This window comes from Mytilus trossulus, chromosome 7 (genome assembly GCF_036588685.1).
Source record: "Mytilus trossulus isolate FHL-02 chromosome 7, PNRI_Mtr1.1.1.hap1, whole genome shotgun sequence".
Lineage (NCBI taxonomy): Eukaryota > Metazoa > Mollusca > Bivalvia > Mytilida > Mytilidae > Mytilus > Mytilus trossulus.
Genome location: NC_086379.1, coordinates 32,391,980 through 32,412,962, shown reverse-complemented (window position 1 = coordinate 32,412,962; position 20,983 = coordinate 32,391,980). Strand labels below are relative to the sequence as shown.

Genomic DNA, 20,983 nt, shown 5'->3' with positions numbered 1-20,983 from the left:
GTCTTTGGTTTTCTTGGGGGCACTCCAGATTCCTCCACTAATAAAAACTGGCTGCCATAAAGTAGTCTTAAACTGGTGCTTAAAAGTGGTGTTAAAAATAGCAAAAAATTAAATCAAATCAAATAATTGGTCTGTATTTAATTGAAGTAACACAAAAAAAAACAAATACTTTTTATTTTTAATTTTTAAAACATACAAACTCCTTTCTTACATCACAAATGAAGGCTGGAGAGCAAATGCAATGGAATTTCTCATATAATTAATTAATATTTACAAAGAGCAGCACTATAAAAAATATTTGATTGTTACTGATTTTGGAAATTGTCTGAGACACTGCTGACAAAACCTCTGATTTAAGTTTTATATAAGAGGCTGTCAGAGTGACAGGAAACCCCGGAAAGGTCTAACCATGAACAGTAGAGCAAGTACATTTAAGCTTAAAACAGCTCTGATTTTGGATTGTGGTTGAATATTTGACACAGCATAGGTTTGTGACACAAAATAAATGTGGTCAAAGAACTGAAATATTTGAAATTGAACATGTGGATCAATTTGGTAAAGGAGCCTACAATCCTAAATTCAATTTTAGCTCACCTGGCCCGAAGGGCCAAGTGAGCTTATGCCATCACTTGGCGTCCGTCGTCGTCTGTCGTCGTAAACTATTTCAAGAATCTTCTCCTCTGAAACTACAAGGCCAAATACTTCCAAACTTTAACTGAGTGTTCCTTAGGGTATCTAGTTTATAAATTGTATCCGAAGTTTTATCTATCAACAAACATGGTCGCCATTGCTAAAAATAGAACATAGGGGTCAAATGCAGTTTTTGACTTATATCTCAAAAACAAAAGCATTTAGAGCAAATCTGACATGGGGTAAAAATGTTCATTAGGTCAAGATCTATCAGCCCTGAAATTTTCAGAAGAATCAAACAAACCCATTGTTGGGTTGCTGCCACTTAATTGGTAATTTTAAGGAAATTTTGCAGTTTTTGGTCATTATCTTGAATATTATTATAGATAAAGATAAACTGTAAACAGCAAAAATGATCAGCAAAGTAAGATCTACAAATAAGTTAAAATGACCAAAATTGTCAATTGACCCCTTAAGGAGTTATTGTCCTTTAATGACAATTTTTCACAATTTGTTCATCATCTTTGCTAACTTTAAAAAATCTTCTCCTCTAAAACTACTCAACCAAATTCAACCAAACTTCAACTGAATGATCAGTAGGGAGTATAAAATAAAGTTTGTGTTTTATTTTCTATTTCGTCAAAAAACATGGCTGTCATGGCTAAAAATAGAACACAGGGTAAAATGCAGTTTTTGGCTTATATCTAAAAAACTCCAGCATTTAGAGCAAATGAGACAAGAAGTTAAAGTATTTATTAGGTCAAGGTCTACCTGTCCTGAAATTTTCATGCGAATTGGGTAACTGGTTTTTCAGGTATAATGCCCCTGAATTGATGATTTTAAAGAAATTTTGAAGTTTTTGGTTATTATCTTGAATATTATTATAGATACAGATAAACTGTTAATAGCAAAAATGTTACGCAAAGTAAGATCTACAAATAAGTCAATTTGACCAAAATTGGCAATTGACCCCTTAAGGAGTTATTGCCCTTTAAAGACTTTTTCACAATTTCTTCATCATGTTGACTTACTTTAAAAAATCTTCTCCTTTGAAACTGCTGTATCAATTTCAGCCAAACTTAGGCTAAATGAGTTTCAGAGTATCTAGTGTAAATTTTATATTTTATTTCCTTGTATGTCAAGAAACATAGCTCCTATGGCTAAAATAGAACATAGGAGAAAATGATTTATTTTTTTTGCTTTTGAAGAAAATAGGACGATCCAAAGAACATTTAAATAAATTGAAAAGCCAAAATAATCATTGATGAGAGATTTAATCAAAAAAATTAAGGTGAGCGATTCAGGCTCTTGAGAGCCTCTTGTTTTTTTATCAAACAAAGTTTAATTTTGAACCCTGATTTGGACCAACTTGAAAACTGGGCCCAAAAATCTTGACTATTTTTTTCAGAACTCAGGTTTGGATTTAGCATTTTTAAGAACCATCTATATATCTAAGTTATGTTTAAATGAAACAGTTACTTCTATTTCTCAGCACTGTCTCATACAGGAGACATTAAGATGAAACATACACTGAAACCTAAGTATATAATCCCACTCATCACTAAATATGCTGAACATTAAATGAGATTTTATATCCTGAACCATCTTATCATCTTTCACTTTCCATTCATGATATTGCACATCTTCTTAATAACCATTGAGCAAATATCTAAATAATCCTGTACCACTTTTCATTTCTGTGAAGGCAATAAACTAGTTGTGATTCAATATAAATTACAAAAAACAAACTTAATATTCATTTTTACTCAGTTTCACTTATCATTGAAAGAATGATGAAAAAAATAAAAATAATATATATATTTCTTTTTTTGCACATGTGCTGCCAAAGACTTTAGTCTCTTATTTAATCTAATTCATATATAAATGTTATTTTGTTTAAGCTTATAGATGATAAAAGCCAAGAAGCCTAAACAAACTTTAACAATTATCAATAGATAAATATGCTTTATAAAAGTTCCAAATAGAATTGATATCCTGTAAGATATTTCTCATTTGGTTGATAGGTGAATGGCTTTTCCTGTAAAGAAAATGTCCCCACAGCCTCACATCAAAAATCACTTGTCTGTTTTAAACAAATAACATTTTCAATGAAATAAAAGTAGAACAACAAATGCAACAATGCTCAACTCCGGAAACAATCAAAATGGATAGTCTCTAAACAATTATACTTCTAAATATACACCCTCTTTTAGTTGTCTATCATTTTTAAAATCTAGGAAGAAAAGGTGAGACACATTTTGACCCTGCATGGCATCATAGGGTTATTGGACATGGATCCATCCAAACATGCCCTGTAAGATTAGCTCAGTTTTACGAGGACTACTTGAGAATGGTCCAATGAATATTTAGTTCTATTTAAAATGTAAAGAAATAAAAAATAGATCTTAAACTAGAGGCTCTAAAGGGCCTGTGTCGCTCACCTTGGTATATGTGAACAAAGGAAGCAGACAGTTCATGACAAAATTGTGTTTAGGTGATTGTGAAGTGTTTGTACATCTTACTTTACTGAACATTCTTGTTGCTTACAATTATCTCTATCTATAAAGAACTTGTCCGTGTAGTTTCAGTGGAAAATGTTAGTAAAAATTTACAAATTTTATGAAAATTGTTAAAAATTTATTATAAAGGACAATAACTTCTTAGGGGGTCAATTGACCATTTTGGTCATTTTGACTTATTTTTGAGTCTTAAATTGCTGTGCATTATTGCTGTTTACAGTTTATCTCTATCTATAATAAGATTCAAGATAATAACCCAAAACAGCAAAATTTCCTTAAAATTACCAATTTAGGGGAAGCAACCTAACAACGAGTTGTCTGATACATCTAAAAATTTCAGGGCAGACAGATCTTGACCAGATAAACAATTTAACCCCTTGTCAGATTTGCTCTAAATGCTTTGGTTTTTGAGTTATAAGCCAAAAACTGCATTTTACCCCTATGTTCTATTTTTAGCCATAGCAGCCATCTTGGTTGGTTTGCCAGGTCACAAAACACAATTTTTTAAACTAGATAGCCTAATAATGATTCTGGCTATGTTTGGTAAAATTTGGCCCAGTAGTTTCAGATAAGAAAATTTTTGTAAAAGTTAACTAAGATTTACAAAAAATGGTTAAAAATTGACTATAAAGGGCAATAACTCCTAAAGGGGTCAACTGACCATTTTGGTCCTGTTGACTTATTTGTAAATCTTACTTTGCTGAACATTTTTGTTGTTTACAGTTTATCTTTATCCATAATAATATGCAATATAATATCCAAAAACAGCAAAATTTCCTTAAAATTACCAATTCAGGGGCAGCAACCCAACAACGGGTTGTCCCATTCATCTTAAAATTTCAGGGCAGATAGATCATGACCAGATAAACAATTTTACTCCTTTTCAGATTTGCTCTAAATGCTTTGGTTTTTGAGTAATAACCAAAAACTGCATTTAACCTTCATGTTCTATTTTTAGCCGTGGCAGCCATCTTGGTTTGATGCTGGTTCACCGGACACATTTTTTAAACTTAATACCCCAAAGATGATTGTGGCCAAGTTTGGATTAATTTGGCCCAGTAGTTTCAGAGAAGATTTTTGTAAAAGATCATGGAGATTTACGAAAAATGGTTAAAAATTTACTATAAAGGGCAATAACTCCTAAAGGGGTTAACTGACCATTTAGATCATGTTGACTTATTTGTAAATCTTACTTTGCTGAACATTATTGCTGTTTACAGTTTATCTCCATCTATAATAATATTCAAGATAATAACCAAAAACAGTAAAATTTCCTTAAAATTACCAATTTAGGGGCAGCAACCCAACAATGGGTTGTCTGATTCATATAGAATTTTAGGGCAGATAGATCTTGACCTGATAAACAAATTAACCCCATGTCAGATTTGCTCTAAATGCTTTGGTTTTTGAGTTATAAGCCAAAAACTGCATTTTACCCCTATGTTCTATTTTTAGCCATGGCAGCCATCTTGGTTGGTTGGCAGGGTAAAAAAATACAAATTTTAAACTAGATACATCAATGATGATTGTGGCCAAGTTTGGTTAAATTTGGCCCAGTAGTTTCAGAGGAGAAGATTTTTGTAAAAGTTAACGCCTGACGACGACGGACAACGGACGTCAAGTGATGAGAAAAGCTCACTTGGCCTTTTTGGCCAGGTGAGCTAAAAAGGAAATTTTATTATGTTTGTTTGAACTACTTGCCATCATTTTGATTTTTAATCCACAATTCAAAAATTGAAATTTTTAAACAAAAATGAAAGAACTTGAATTTCTTACTCATCTGCGTGAATTTCACTCTCAAAGTTATTGGACTAAAAGGGCTCACAGCATTTCAAAATATTTATGTAAAATAAAGTAGTACTTTAATTCATTTTCTATTCATTTTCTTGTAAAGTCATGTATTGACTACAAAATTTGATTCATTTAATTTTGATTTTATAGAATTTTTGATAGCAACAAAGAGGAACCATCAGTAACTTCTAAAAAATATTATACAAAATCTTGATGTTGCATGTATAGCATCTTAGTATTTCCTAAATGATATGTATGTTGTCAACATTTTACTTTGTTGTATTATAATACTGTGTTTCACAAACACTTGCATTAATAACATGCAGCAAATTGTCCAGAAAAATCTAAGTCACAACACTACAGAAAATCTCGATCTACTAATATTAGTTTTTCAATCACTTTGTTTAAGGCAGTCACTGTGGGTGAAGATTTACAATGTTCTAAAAAACTCTTTCCCTCCTCCAAACACTGTGTTAGTTGTGGGTCCAGTGGAATGCATCCTGTAAAAATAATAAATACCTGTACATTAAAAAATCTAATTTAATTTGAGAGAATCAGACTAGTACATGTGAAATTCAAAGAAACTATAACCCTTCTGTTCACAGCGTGCATGCACATTTTAATTGACCCCATCCATTTTTTTGGAAAAATAAGAACTTGTTCTAAATCTTTACTTAGGCACCAGCCTCCCTAACAACATGACAGGTTAGCTACTGTTACTAAATGTATTAACACTGATTGATAGTTCCCTATGATTCCTATGTATGTGCACATAATACATATAAACCAGATGCTCTGCAGGGTGCAGCTTTATACGACCGCAGAGGTTGAACCCTGAACAGTTGGGGCAAGTATGGACACAACATTCAAGCATGATTCAGCTCTAAATTTGGATTGTGATTAAATAGTTGACACAGCATAGGTTTCTGACACAGAATGAATGTGGTCTAATGAACTTTTTTGTTTTGCCTTTGTGCAATTCACTATGCTGTTGAATATTTATCCTCTAAAAAAATGTTTGAAGAATATTTTTTTTATTTATGAAATCTGAAATTGGAAAAATTGAACCCCCACCCCAAATTTTTTTTTCACATCCCCCTTTCACTTTTCCAAAACTGATCTCAATTCATATTTCTAATGGAGTTTGCAACAATAACTACTCATTTAAATACATCAGAAAATATTAAAATGTAAATTAGGTGCTTCTTATCACTGAATGGTAAAGATTGTTTTAATTTATCAGTTGGTAGTAAAAGTGAATATACATTATATATTTATAGATTATCGGTGATCAACTCAATGAGATTGATTTTCTCGCTTGAGCAGTGACGGCGAAAGCGAGAAAGGCAATCACGTTGAGATGAACAATGTTAATCTTTTTATTGCTATTTTACCTATGACGACGTTGTCAATTTCATGTCAATTTCGTTAGCAACACCACGTGCATTCTTAGTTTCTAGCGATAATTTTCCATCTCAAGCAAGTAGAATGATATAAAAATTATCACAAAAAAGATCAAAGAAAAAATGCAAAAAATAGCGATAATGTATAAAACAATGATCTGAGTTGATTCAACTACTATTCTGGACAAACAAAGATAACTCCAATTGAAAATTTCTTGCTATTGCACAATATTGTGCAATTGGATATTTCTGGCTATTGAGCAATACTGTGCAATTGAAAATATTAGCTATTGCACAATACTGTGCAATTGAAGATTTCTTGCTATTGTGCAATACTGTGCAATTGAAAATTTCTTACTATTGCACAATATTGTGCAATTGAAGATTTCTTGCTACATGTATTGCTGAATACTGTGCAATTGAAAATTCCTTGCTATTGCACAATACTTAATATAATAATTTTGGATCCTGATTTGGACCAACTTGAAAACTGGGTCCATAATCAAAAATCTAAGTACATGTTTAGATTCAGCATATCAAAGAAGCCCAATTATTCAATTTTGGTTAAAATCAAACTTAGTTTAATTTTGGACCCTTTGGACTTTAATGTAGACCAATTTGAAAACGGGACCAAAAATTAAGAATCTACATATATACACAGTTAGATTTGGCATATCAAAGAACCCCAAATTTTCAATTTATGATGAAATCAAACTAAGTTTAATTTTGGACCCTGATTTTGACCAACTTTAAAACTGGGCCCATAATCAAAAATGGAAGTACATGTTTAGATTCAGCATATCAAAGAAGCCCAATTACGATATTCAATTTTTGTTAAAATCAAACTTAGTTTAATTTTGGACCTTTTGGATGTTAATGTAGACTAATTTGAAAATGGGACCAAATATAAGGAATCTACATACACAGTTAGATTTGGCATATCAAAGAACCCAGATTATTCAATTTTTGATGAAATCAAACAAAGTTTAATTTTGGACCCCAATTTGGACCAATTTGAAAACTGGGCCAATAATCAAAAATTTGTAAGGGTTCCACGGAACCCAGTGTCTCGCCTACTTTTGCTGTAAATAGCAGGCTCAATAAAAATATTCCTCTTGATACTATCTTATGATTGTAAGAAGCTTCTGTCCAAGTTTGGTAAAAATCTAGGATAGTTAATGAATCTAATAAATGTTTTGAAAACTTTAACTGCAGACTGTACGTACTGTTAACTGGAACAAAATCTAAGTCCATTTTCAAAAAGGTAAAATACAGAAAAAATGGAGTTATCTTTTAAAAAAAATTACTTTTGGATACTATCTTATGATCATAAATAAGCTTCTGTCCAAGTTTGGTACAAACCAAGGATAGTTTAAGAAAGTTATTAAAATTTTAAAAAACTTCAACCACAGAGTGAATGTAATGTTTCCCTGCAGAAAAACTAAGTCCATTTAAAAGTAAAATACAGAAAAAATGGATTTATTTTTTTACAAAATTTACTTCTGGATACCATCTTATGATCATAAATAAGCTTCTGTCCAAGTTTGGTACAAACCAAGGATAGTTTAAGAAAGTTATTAAAATTTTAAAAACTTCAACCACAGAGTGAATGTAATGTTTCCCTGCAGAAAAACTAAGTCCATTTAAAAGTAAAATACAGAAAAAATGGATTTATTTTTTTACAAAATTTACTTCTGGATACCATCTTATGATCATAAACAAGCTTCTGTCCAAGTTTGGTACAAACCAAGGATAGTTTAAGAACGTTATTAAAATTTTAAAAACTTTAACCACAGAGTAAATGTAATGTTTCCCCACAGAAAAACTAAGTCCATTTAAAAGTAAAATGCGGAAACAATGGATTTATTTTTTACAAAATTTACTTCTGTCCAAGTTTGGTACAAACCCAGGATAGTTTAAGAAAGTTATTAAAATTCTAAAAACTTTAACCACAGAGTGAATGTTATGTTTACCCGCAGAAAAAACTAAGTCCATTTATAAGTAAAATACGGAAAAAATGGAATTTCATTCTTACAAAATTTACTTCAGGATACTATCTTATGGTCATAAACAAGCTTCTGTCCAAGTTTGGTAGAAATCCAGTATAGTTTAAGAAAGTTATTAAAATTTCAAAAACTTTAACCACAGAGTGAATATTTGTGAACACCGCCCCCTACAACACCGACAACGACGGAATGTAAGATTGCTTAGTTTCGCTTTTTCAACTTAAGTCGAAGGCTCGACAAAAATCTAAGTACATTTTTAGATTCAGCATATCAAAGAATCCCAAGGATTCAATTTTTGTTAAAATCAAACTAAGTTTAATTTTGGACCCTGTGGGCCCCTTATTCCTAAACTGTTGGGACCAAAACTCCCAAAATCTATCCCAACCTTTCTTTTATGTTCATAAACCTTGTGTTTGAATTTCATAGTTTTCTATTTACTTATACTAAAGTTATGTTGGGAAAAACAAGACAAAATGCTTATTTGGGCCCCTTTATGGCCCCTCATTCCTGAACTGTTGGGACCTCAACTCCCAAAATCAATCCCAACCTGTCTTTTGTGGTCATAAACCTTGTGTTTAAATTTCATTAATTTCTATTTACTTACACTGATGTTATTGTGCGAAAACCAAAAATAATGCTTATTTGGGGCCTTTTTTGGCCCCTAATTCCTAAACTGTTGGAACCAGAACTCCCAAAATCAATCTCAACCTTCCTTTTGTGGTCATAAACCTTGTGTCAAAATTTCATAGATTTCTATTTACTTCCGACTAAAGTTAGAGTGAGAAAACCAAGAAAATGCTTATTTGGGCCCTTTTTGTCCCCTAATTCCTAAAATGTTGGGACTATTACTCCCAAAATCAATCCCAACCTTTCTTTTGTGTCATAAACCTTGTGTTAAAATTTCATAGATTTTTATTAATTTTTACTAAAGTTAGAGTGGGAAAACTAAAAGTATTCGGACGACAACGATGATGACAACACCGACGACAACACCAACGTATTCCAAGATACGACCCAAAATTTTTCGGTTGCATAAAAATTGGTATATTAGTGGAACAGTTCATTCAAGAATGTATGTTTTTAGGGATGTTGATGTGCTGGCTTTTTTCTAATAATCATCTGTAATTAATCAACATTTAGATTAGTTCATTTTATTTCCCCCGGAATTGGCTTGAAACAGTTTTAAAAAAATTTAAACTTTTAATTATTTTATTCCCCATCAATAGTTATGTCTATTTAGTCATTTGAATTTTAATAGAAGTGTTTATATATTTTTGCAATCAAGAAAGTAAAAATAAGATTTTTAATTAATTTACGTTGAAAAAGGACATTTTCAATGCCCTGTGTTGAAAAAGACTTTAATAAAATTGATCAAAAGGCATTCTACAACTTTTAATCTTCAATGTCATATAACCTCTGTTTCAACTAACAAAATGCCCCAAAACAACATTTTTAGATTATTTTTGTTGAAACTTTAAAGTTCTTAGCTGTTGGTCTAGATTGTATGTCTTACAAGGATAGTCATGATAGTTGGTAACATTTACTTAAGATATAAACTGCAGTTTAAATAAAATTGTGCAAATTAAGAGACCCATATTATTCAATTTGAGCTCATTGTATCCTCATACTAGAAAAGCATGTGTCCTTCTAAAGACCTGCTGTTAATGCAATTTTCAGCAAGAGTGCTTTATTAATGTTAATTTTTCCCCACCATTACTAAATATGAAATTATTCAAACTACTCTTCTTATCTTTCCATGAGTGATATCCATCACTTTGATTTTATATACCAGAACGACAATTTTGTATAAAAGGTTATTTTTTATTAGACTTTATTTGCTACCAGATATGTTGCTTTTTCATATCTATAACAAACATGTGTCTTTTATCCATACAATAATGGTGAGATTTTACATTAACCTGTCCTATTATGTACATAACAGAAGTTTCTTCATTATTTCAAATTAGATTTAGGGAGTTATTATCATACTTAATCATAGTTCATCTTTTGAACATACCAAATTTAGTGTAGAAACAAAAAGTTAAAATTGTGATTTGATTTTTGGCATTTTAACACCACTTTTAAGCACTGCAATAATGCTATTTCATTGCGCCCAGTTTTTATTGGTGGAGGAAGCAGGAGTGACCAGAGAAATTTAAAAAAAAGTTTTGATTGTGACTGAACATTAGCTTCACTTTTACATATGCTCAATTCTGTAATTCAGTTAAATACATAGTACTTTGAAATTAAATGTGCAATTCTTTAAGATGAAGCCAGTCTATTCCAACGTGTTTACATACTCCCATCCTCTAGATGACAATTATATATATAAAAGCAGGTATGAGATGATGTAAAAATATAAAGGGCAACCAATTATGCGATATGCTAGCCTTATAATTATCCTCACTAGTAAATGCAATGACAGATTTTTTTATCTTTGAACCATCCAGATTGTTGAACCAACAATTGTAGCCAGTTAGAAAATCATGGAACAAGTTAGAAAATCATGGAACAATTTGCTTTTCATTAGAATTTGTAGTTCAAATATTTTCAATGTTACAACACAAGAAAATATCACAGAAATGTTTGTTTTATGAATAAAGAAGCATTTCATCATATTGTCATCCGATAAGAAAACCATTGGACCTATTGCCACATCCCTTAAGAAAAAAAACCCAATTGGACCTGTTGCAACACATCTAGCTTGCAAAATAAAAGGAACCAGATGCTCCGCAGGGCGTAGCTTCATACGACCGCAGAGGTAGAACCCTGAACGGTTGGGGCAAGTATGGACATAACATTCAAGCTGCATTCAGCTCTAAATTTGGATTGTGATTAAATAGTTGACACAGCATAGGTTTCTGACACAGAATGAATGTGTTCTAATGAAATTAGAATTTTTGTTTTCTCTTAGAGCAATTCACTATGCTGTTGAATATTATTCCTCTCAAAAAAATGTTTGAAGAAATTTTCTTTTTATTTATGAAATTTCAAATGAGAAAATTGAACCCAATTTTTTTAATCACATCCCCCTTTCCCTTATTCCAAAACTAATCTCAATTAAAATTTCTAATGGAGTTTGCAACAATTACTACTCATTTAAATACATCATAAAATATTAAGATGTAAAAAAACTGCTTGTTATCACTGAATGGTAAAGATTATTTTAATTTATCAGTTGGTAGTAAAAAGTGAATATACATTGTATATTGTATATATAACAAAGATTTAAGTTGATTCTGGACAAAGAAAGATAACTCCAAATAAAAAAAAATCTTACAATATTTCTTGCTTACTATTCTGGACAAAGAAAGATAACTCTAATTAAAAACAAAATTGCTATTTCACAATATTTTGCAATAAGATATTTCTTGCCATTGCGCAATACTGTGCAATTGAAAAGACTTGTTATTGCACAAAACTTAATATAATAATTTTAGATCCTGATTTGGACCAACTTGAAAACTGGGCCCATAAACAAAAATCTAAGTACATGTTTGGATTCAGCATATCAAAGAACCCCAAGATTTCAATTTTTGTTAAAATCAAACTAAGTTTAATTTTGGACCCTTTGGATTTAAATGTAGACCAATTTGAAAACAAGACCAAAAATGAGGAATCTACATACACAGTTAGATTTGGCATATCAAAGAACCCCATTTATTCAATTTTTGATGAAATCAAACAAAGTTAAATTTTGGACCCCGATTTGGACCAACTTGAAAACTGGGCCGATAATCAAGAATCTAAGTACATTTTTAGATTCAGCATATCAAAGAACCCAACCGATTAATTTTTTGTCAAAATCAAACGAAGTTTAATTTTGGACCCTTTGGACCTTAATGTAGACCAGTTTGAAAATGGGACCAAAAGTTAAAAATCTACATACACAGTTAGATTTGGCATATCAAAGAACCCCAATTATTCAATTTTGATGAAATCAAACAAAGTTTAATTTTGGACCCTTTGGGCCCCTTATTCTGTTGGGACCAAAACTCCCAAAATCATTACCAAACTTCCTTTTATGGTCATAAACCTTGTGTTTAAATTTCATAGATTTCTATTTACTTATACTAAAGTTATGGTGCGAAAACCAAGAAAAATGCTTATTTGGGTCCCTTTTTGGCCCCTAATTCCTAAACTGTTGGGACCTTAACTCCCAAAATCAATACCAAACTTCCTTTTATGGTCATAAACATTATGTTTAAATTTCATTATTTTCTATTTACTTAAACGAAAGTTATTGTGCGAAAACCAAGAATAATGCTTATTTGGGCCCTTTTTTGGCCCCTAATTCCTACACTGTTGAAACCAAAACTCCCAATATCAATCCCAACCTTTCTTTTGTGGTCATAGACCTTGTGTCAAAATTTCATAGATTTCTATTAACTTAAACTAAAGTTATAGTGCGAAAACCAAGAAAATGCTTATTTGGGCCCTTTTTGGCCCCTAATTCCTAAAATGTTGGGACCAAAACTCCCAAAATCAATACCAACCTTCCTTTTGTGGTCATAAACCTTGTTATAAAATTTTATAGATTTATATTCACTTTTACTAAAGTTAGAGTGCGAAAACTAAAAGTATTCGGACAACGATGACGACGACGCAGACGACGACGCCAACGTGATAGCAATATACGACGAAATTTTTTTCATAATTTGCGGTCGTATAAAAACAAATAAGATCCCTTTTCTACCACTCCCCTTCTGCATGTTCAATATTTACTTATATATTTCCAGAACAATACTTTTTGAAAAATTGTTTTCTCAAAGTTTCATGTTGTGGTATTGGTAGTCCTATTTAAAATCAATTTTGCTCACTTTCCCAGCAGAGTAAAACATAAATATTATTAAGTTAATGTTTGTTTATAAAAATTGAACATCAGATCTATTTTCCTTTTTTTGGTGCGTTTACTCTTAAAGATCCTCAATGCATATTTAGATTAATTATGAGATACTTACCCAAGAAAGGAATATGGTATTTCTTAGCCAGGGATTCTCCTCCACCTTTGGAAAATACATTTGTACACTCCTAGTAATATAAAACGAATAATTCAACAAAAGTGAATGTTTCCAGAAAACTCTCCTAAAACCAGCATAAAAGAGTTTTAATTAAACTTTTCTTTTAAAAATTTTACTTGTGGAAAAGACTGGCTGTAAAATTAACAACTGTTAACATAAGAGAAGATTCTCTTTGCCAAAATCATCTGAAAATGAAAGAACTGAGCTACTTCTAAGGAAAAGATATATCTATTGTTTAATTTCTTCTTTCAACATCACAAAGACTAAAGAAGTCCCTTATGTTCATTTATATAACAGAATAAAATAGTCTAATGTTTTTTAGAAGAATCTTGACAGAAAATAAATATACCATACACATAATTAATAAAAGAAATATTATCCACAATCAAGTATGTGTGATTTATTTCTAAAAATTTGTAAGGGTTCCGCGGAACCCAGTGTCTCGCCTATTATTGCAGTAAATCGCAGGCTCAACAACAATGAGGAAAAAAATCAATAAAAATATTCCTCTTGTTACTATTTTTAGCTCACCTGGCCCAAAGGGCCAAGTGAGCTTTTCTCATCACTTGGCGTCCGGCGTCCCACGCCCGGCGTCGTCCGGCGTTAGCTTTTACAAAAATCTTCTCCTCTGAAACTACTGGGCCAAATCAAACCAAACTTGGACACAATCATCATTGGGGTATCTAGTTTAAAAAATGTGTGGCGTGACCCGGTCATCCAACCAAGATGGCCGCCACGGCTAAAAATAGAACATAGGGGTAAAATGCAGTTTTTGGCTTATAACTCAAAAACCAAAGCATTTAGAGGAAATCTGACATGGGGTAAAAATGTTTATCAGGTCAAGATCTACCTGCCCTGAAATTTTCAGATGAATCGGTTAACCTGTTGTTGGGTTGCTGCCCCTGAATTGGTAATTTTGAGGAAATTTTGCTGTTTTTGGTTATTATCTTGAATATAATTATAGATAGAGATAAACTGTAAACAGTAATAATGTTCAGCAAAGTTAGATTTACAAATAAGTCAACATGACCGAAATGGTCAGTTGACCCCTTTAGGAGTTATTGCCCTTTATAGTCAATTTTTAACCATTTTTCATAAATCTAAGTAATCTTTTACCAAAATCTTCTCCTCTGAAACTACTGAGCCAAATTAATCCAAACTTGGCCACAATCATCTTTGGGGTATCTAGTTTAAAAAATGTGTGGCGTGACCCGGTCAACCGACCAAGATGGCCGCCACGGCTAAAAATAGAACATAGGGGTAAAATGCAGTTTTTGGCTTATAACTCAAAAACCAAAGCATTTTGAGGAAATTTGACATGGGATAACAATGTTTATCAGGTCAATATCTATCTGCCCTGAAATTTTCAGATGAATTGGACAATCGGTTGTTGGCTTGCTGCCCTCCAATTGGTAATTTTTAAAGAAATTTTGCCGTTTTTGGTTATTATCTTGAATACTATTATTAGATAGAGATAAACTGTAAACAGCAATAATGTTCAGCAAAGTAATATCTACAAATAAGTCAACATGACCTAAATGGTCAATTGACCCCTTAAGGAGTTATTGCCCTTTATAGTCAATTTTTAACAATTTTCATTAATTCGGTAAATTTATGTAAATTTTTACCAAATATTTTTCTCTGTTACTAATGGGCAAGGTTCATTATAGATATAATTGTAAGAAGCAAGAATGTTCAGTAAAGTAAGAACTTCAAACACATCACCATCACCAAAATACAATTTTGTCATGAATCCATTTGTGTCCTTTGTTTAATATGCACATAGACCAAGGTGAGCGACACAGGCTCTTTAGAGCCTCTAGTATGATTGTAAGAAAATCTAAGTCCATTTAAAAGTAAATTACAGAAAAAATGGATTTATTTATTTACAAACTTTACTTCTGGATACTATCTTATGATCATAAACCAGCTTCTGTGCAAGTTTGGTACAAACCCAGGATAGTTTAAGAAAGTTATTAAAATTCTAAAAACTTTATTCACAGAGTGAATTTTTTGTTTCCCCGCAGAAAAAACTAAGTCCATTTATAGTAAAATACGGAAAAAATGGAATTTTATTTTTACAAAAATTACTTCTGGATATTATCTTATGATCATAAACAAGCTTCTGTCCAAGTTTGGTACAAATCCAGGATAGTTTAAGAAAGTTATTAAAATTCTAAAAACTTTAACCACAGAGTGAATGTTTTGTTTCCCCGCAGAAAAACTAAGTCCATTTATAGTAAAATACGGAAAAAAAGGAATTTATTTTTTTTTAAATTTACTTCTAGATACTATCTTATGATCATAAACAAGCTTCTGTCAAAGTTTGGTAGAAAACCAGTATAGTTTAAGAAAGTTATTAAAATTTCAAAAACTTTAACCACAGAGTGAATATTTGTTGACGCCGCCGACGACGCAGACGACGACGGAATGTAGGATCGCTTAGTCTTGCTTTTTCGACTAAAGTCGAAGGCTCGACAAAAAGTAGACAATACAAATCTTTTCATATTCTACTTACTGTACAATGAGGGCATACAAATCCACTCATATTTTCGATAAGACCAATAATTGGTATGTGTGTTTTTTTACAGAAAGTTAACTCTCTAACTACATCGCCTACAGCCACTGCCTACAAAATATCAAATAGATTGTCAAACAATCATATGTATTACATTTGGAAAAATAAGAAAATGCATTATACAGAATTTTCAAATAATCTACCAAACCTTTAACAAAGGATACCCAAACAATTGCATATATATATATATATGTACTGTCATCTCAATTTTGGTGTATAAATAATGAATTCCTCAGATTCTGTTACCTTGAACTATATGTAATCAATTAAAAAGACAGAAATATCTAGTCTTTGGAATCTTAATAAATGTTCTTCTACTTAAAATGTTGCAGAAAGTAATTTGCCGACCGTGCAAGGGCTGTATAGCCAGTCAAGGTCGTTAAAAACTTCCATTTGTTGAAAGTAATTTACATCTTTCGCTGCTTAAAGGATATTATTTTTTTCTAAAGTATCAGGATTCAATGAAATTAAATGAAAAAAGTTATAGCAACTGAAAAAAGCGTGTAAATGTATATTATTTTTTGTACGAACAAATTTGAAATGTCATCACTACTTATTAATTCATTTCTATTGTATATTTATAATCAGAAAATGGTAAATTCATTTGTTATTCAAATATTTTTCCAGTCTGTTAAGCTAACTTAGTTTAAATTCTAATTAATTGCTTCTTTCCATTAAAATCATGACCTATCATAAATAATACACAAAAAATTATACTCTAAATACAGCAATAAATGCATGTAAAACCAGATGCTCCGCAGGGCGTAGCTTTATACGACCGCAGAGGTTGAACCCTGAATGGTTGGGGCAAGTATGGACACAACATTCAAGCTGGATTCCGCTCTAAATTTGGATTGTGATTAAATAGTTGACACAGCATAGGTTTCTGACACAGAATGAATGTATTCAAATGAACTTAAAATTTTTGTTTTCTCTTAGAGCAATTCACTATGCTGTTGAATATTAATCCTCTCAAAAAAATGTTTGAAGAAATTTTCTTTTTATTTATGAAATTTCAAATGAGAAAAATTGAACCCAATTTTTTAATCACATCCCCCTTTCCCTTATTCCAAAACTAATTTCAATTAAAATATTCTAATGGAGTTTGCAACAATTACTACTCATTTAAATACATCATAAAATATTAAGATGTAAAAAAACTGCTTGTTATCACTGAATGGTAAAGATTATTTAAATTTATCAGTTGGTAGTAAAAAGTGAATATACATTGTATATTGTATATAACAAAGATTTAAGTTGATTCTGGACAAAGAAAGATAACTCCAATTAAAAAAAATTCTTGCAGATATTTCTTGCTTACTATACTGGACAAAGAAAGATAACTCTTAATTAAAAAAAAAATTGCTATTTCACAATATTGTGAAATTAGATATTTCTTGCCATTGCACAATACTGTGCAATTGAAAAGACTTGCTATTGCACAATACTTAATATAATAATTTTAGATCCTAATTTGGACCAACTTGAAAACTGGGCCCATAATCAAAAATCTAAGTACATGTTTAGATTCAGCATATCAAAGAGGCCCAAGAATTTAATTTTTGTTAAAATCAAACTTAGTTTAATTTTGGACCCTTTGCACTTTAATTTAGACCAATTTTAAAACTGGACCAAAAATTAAGAATCTACATACACAGTTAGATTTGGCATATCAAAGAACCCCAATTATTCAATTTTTGATGAAATCAAACAATGTTTAATTTTGGACCTCGATTTGGGCCAACTTGAAAACTGGGCCAATAATCAAAAATCTAAGTACATTTTTAGATTCAGCATATCAAAGAACCCAAAGGTTTCAATTTTTGTTAAAATCAAACTAAGTTTAATTTTGGACCCTTTGGACCTTAATGTAGACCAATTTGAAAACGGGACCAAAAATTAAGAATCTACATACACAGTAAGATTCGGCATATCAAAGAACCCTAATTATTCAATTTTTGATGAAATCAAACAAAATTTAATTTTAGACCCTTTGGGCCCCTTATTTCTAAACTGTAGAGACCAAAACTCCCAAAAGCAATACCAACCTTCCTTAAATGGTCATAAACCTTGTGTTTAAATTTCATAGATTTCTATTTACTTATACTAAAGTTATGGAGCCAAAACCAAGAACCAGATGCTCCGCAGGGCGCAGCTTTATACGACAGCAGAGGTTGAACCCTGAACGGTTGAGGAAAGTATGGACATAACATTCAAGCTGGATTCAGCTCTAAATTTGGATTGTGATTAAATAGTTGACACAGCATAGGTTTCTGACACAGAATGAATGTGGTCTTATGAACTTAAAAAAAAAAATTTGCCTATGAGCAATTCACTATGCTGTTGAATAATAATCCTCTCAAAAAAATATTTGAAGAAATTTTATTTTTATTTATGAAATCTGAAATGAGAAAAACTTTCCCTTATTCCAAAACTGATCTCAATTCAAATTTCTAATGGAGTTTGCAACAATAACTGCTCATTTAAATACATCATAAAATATTAAAATGTAAAGAAAAGTGCTTGTTATCACTGAATGGTTAAGATTGTTTTAATTTATTTAATTTGGTAGTAATGGTGAAAATACATTGATTATTGTATAAAACAATGATTTAAGTTGATTCAACTACTATTCTGGACAAAGAAAGATAAGTCAAATTTACAAAGAATATTGAAAATATCTTGCTATTGCACAAATATCTATTCTGGACAAAGAAAGATAACTCCAATTGAAAATTGATTTCTATTGCACAATATTGTGAAATTTGATATTTCTTGCTATTGTGCAATACTGTCAATTGAAGATTTCTTGCTATTGAACAATACTGTGCAATTGAAAATTTCTTGCTATTGCACAATACTGTACAATTGAAGATTTCTTGCAATAGCTGAATACTGTGCAATTGAAAATGTCTGGCTATTGCACAATACTTAATATAATAATTTTGAATCCTGATTTGGACCAACTTGAAAACTTTGCCCATAATCAAAAATCTAAGTACATGTTAAGATTTAGCATATCAAAGAAGCCCAAGAATTTAATTTTTGTTAAAATCAAACTTAGTTTAATTTTGGACCCTTTGGACCTTAATGAAGACCAATTTGAAAACGGGACCAAAAACTAAAAATCTACTAACACATTTAGATTTGGCATATCAAAGAACCCCAATTATTTATTTTTTGATGAAATCAAACAAAATTTAATTTTGGACCCCGATTTGGACCAACTTGAAAACTGGGCCAATAATAAAAAATCTAAGTACATTTTTAGATTTAGCATATCAAAGAACCCCAAAGATTCAATTTTTGTTAAAATCAAAATAAGTTTAATTTTGGACTCTTTGGACCTTAATGTAGAACAATTTGAAAACGGGACCAAAAATTAAATATCTACATACACATTTAGATTCGGCATATCAATAACCCCAATTATTCAATTTTTGATGAAATCAAACAAAGTTTCATTTTGTACCCTTTGGGCCCCTTATTGCCAAACTGTTGGGACCAAAACTCCCAAAATCAATCCCAACCTTCCTTTTGTGTTCATAAACCTTGTGTTTAAATTTCATTGATTTCTATTCACTTATACTAAAGTTATTGTGCAAAAACCAAGAATAATGCTTATTTGGGCCCTTTTTTGGCCCCTTATTCCTAAACAGTTAGAACAAAAACTCCCAAAATCAATCCCAACCTTTCTTTTGTGGTCATAAACCTTGTGTCAAAATGTCATAGATTTCTATTTACTTAAACTAAAGTTATAGTGCGAAAACCAATAAAATGCTTATTTGGGCCCTTTTTGGCCCCTTATTCCTTAAATATTGGGACCAAAACTCCCAAAATCAATCCCAGCCTTCCTTTTGTGGTCATAAACCTTGTGTTATAATTTCATAGATTTCTATTCACTTTTACTCAAGTAAGAGTGCGAAAACTAAAAGTATTCGGAAGACGACGACGACGACAACACAGACGACTATGCCAACATGATAGCAATATACGATGAAATTTTTTTTCAAATTTTGCGGTCGTATAAAAATGCTTATTTGGCCCCTAATTCCTAAACTGTTAGGACCAAAACTCCCAAAATCAATACCAACCTTTCTTTTGTGGTCATAGACCTTGTGTTTAAATTTCATAGATTTCTATTCACTTTTACTTAAGTTAGAGTGCGAAAACTAAAAGTATTCGGACGACGACTACGCAGACGAGGACGCCAACGTGATAGCAATAAACGACAAAAAATTTTCAAATTTTGCAGTCGTATAAAAACCCATACCCTAAAGTCTGCCATGTGTTTATTAATGCAAATTTATCATTACTATTAATGGGATTTCAGAAAAATTATGATAAGGAAAATAACTACAACAAGAATGTGCCCTCAGTACACGAATGCCCCACTCGCACAATCATTTTCTATGTTCATTGGACCTTGAAATTGGAGTAAAATCTCTAATTTGGCATTAAAATTAGAAAGATCATATCATAGGGAACATGTGTACCAAGTTTGAAGTCGATTGGACTTCAACTTCATCAAAAACTACCTTGACCAAAAACTTTAACCTGAAGCGGGACAGACGGACGAACAGAAGGACGGACGGACAAACAGATGGACAAACGGACGAACGGACGCACATACCAGAAAACATAATGCCCCTCTACTATCGTAGGTGGGGCATAAAAATTATGAGTGCTGATTTATATTATTGCAAGCCTGCATGCTGATACTGTTGCATTCTTTGCATTAACAAAGAAGTGTCTTCAAATTTAGTTATGAATGTTTAAAGGCTAGATATCATAGATCATAAAACAAGAAACTTACATATAGAAAACTACACTCAATTGCTCCTCAGCCGCCCAATAACAGAGTCATTTTGATTTGTGAGTCAACAATCATGACTATATATCACATAATGCTTTTTGTGGTATTGAGTGTATACACTTTCAATGACTTTGTGCTTCCTCATATTGCTGATGATTCAATTGTTTTCCAAAACTTATTTGAAATAATTGTAGCTTTCTCTTCCGAAAGAGTTCGAAA

The 20,983-nt window shown here is 31.4% G+C and overlaps 1 protein-coding gene across 2 annotated transcripts in view; it reads right to left on the bottom strand.

Moving 5' to 3' along the window:
* Positions 1-157: 157 nt before the first annotated feature.
* Positions 158-20,983, bottom strand: part of LOC134724958 (cytosolic Fe-S cluster assembly factor NUBP2 homolog) — a 33,461-nt gene continuing 12,635 nt past the window's right edge. For both annotated transcript variants that reach the window (XM_063588374.1, XM_063588373.1), the window contains 3 exons: positions 15,889-15,999; positions 13,311-13,380; positions 158-5,440 (listed from right to left, as the gene is read on the bottom strand). In XM_063588374.1, coding sequence (XP_063444444.1) covers positions 5,298-5,440; positions 13,311-13,380; positions 15,889-15,999 — 324 coding nt within the window. In that variant the 3' untranslated portion in view covers positions 158-5,297. The remainder of the gene's footprint in view (positions 5,441-13,310; positions 13,381-15,888; positions 16,000-20,983) is intronic.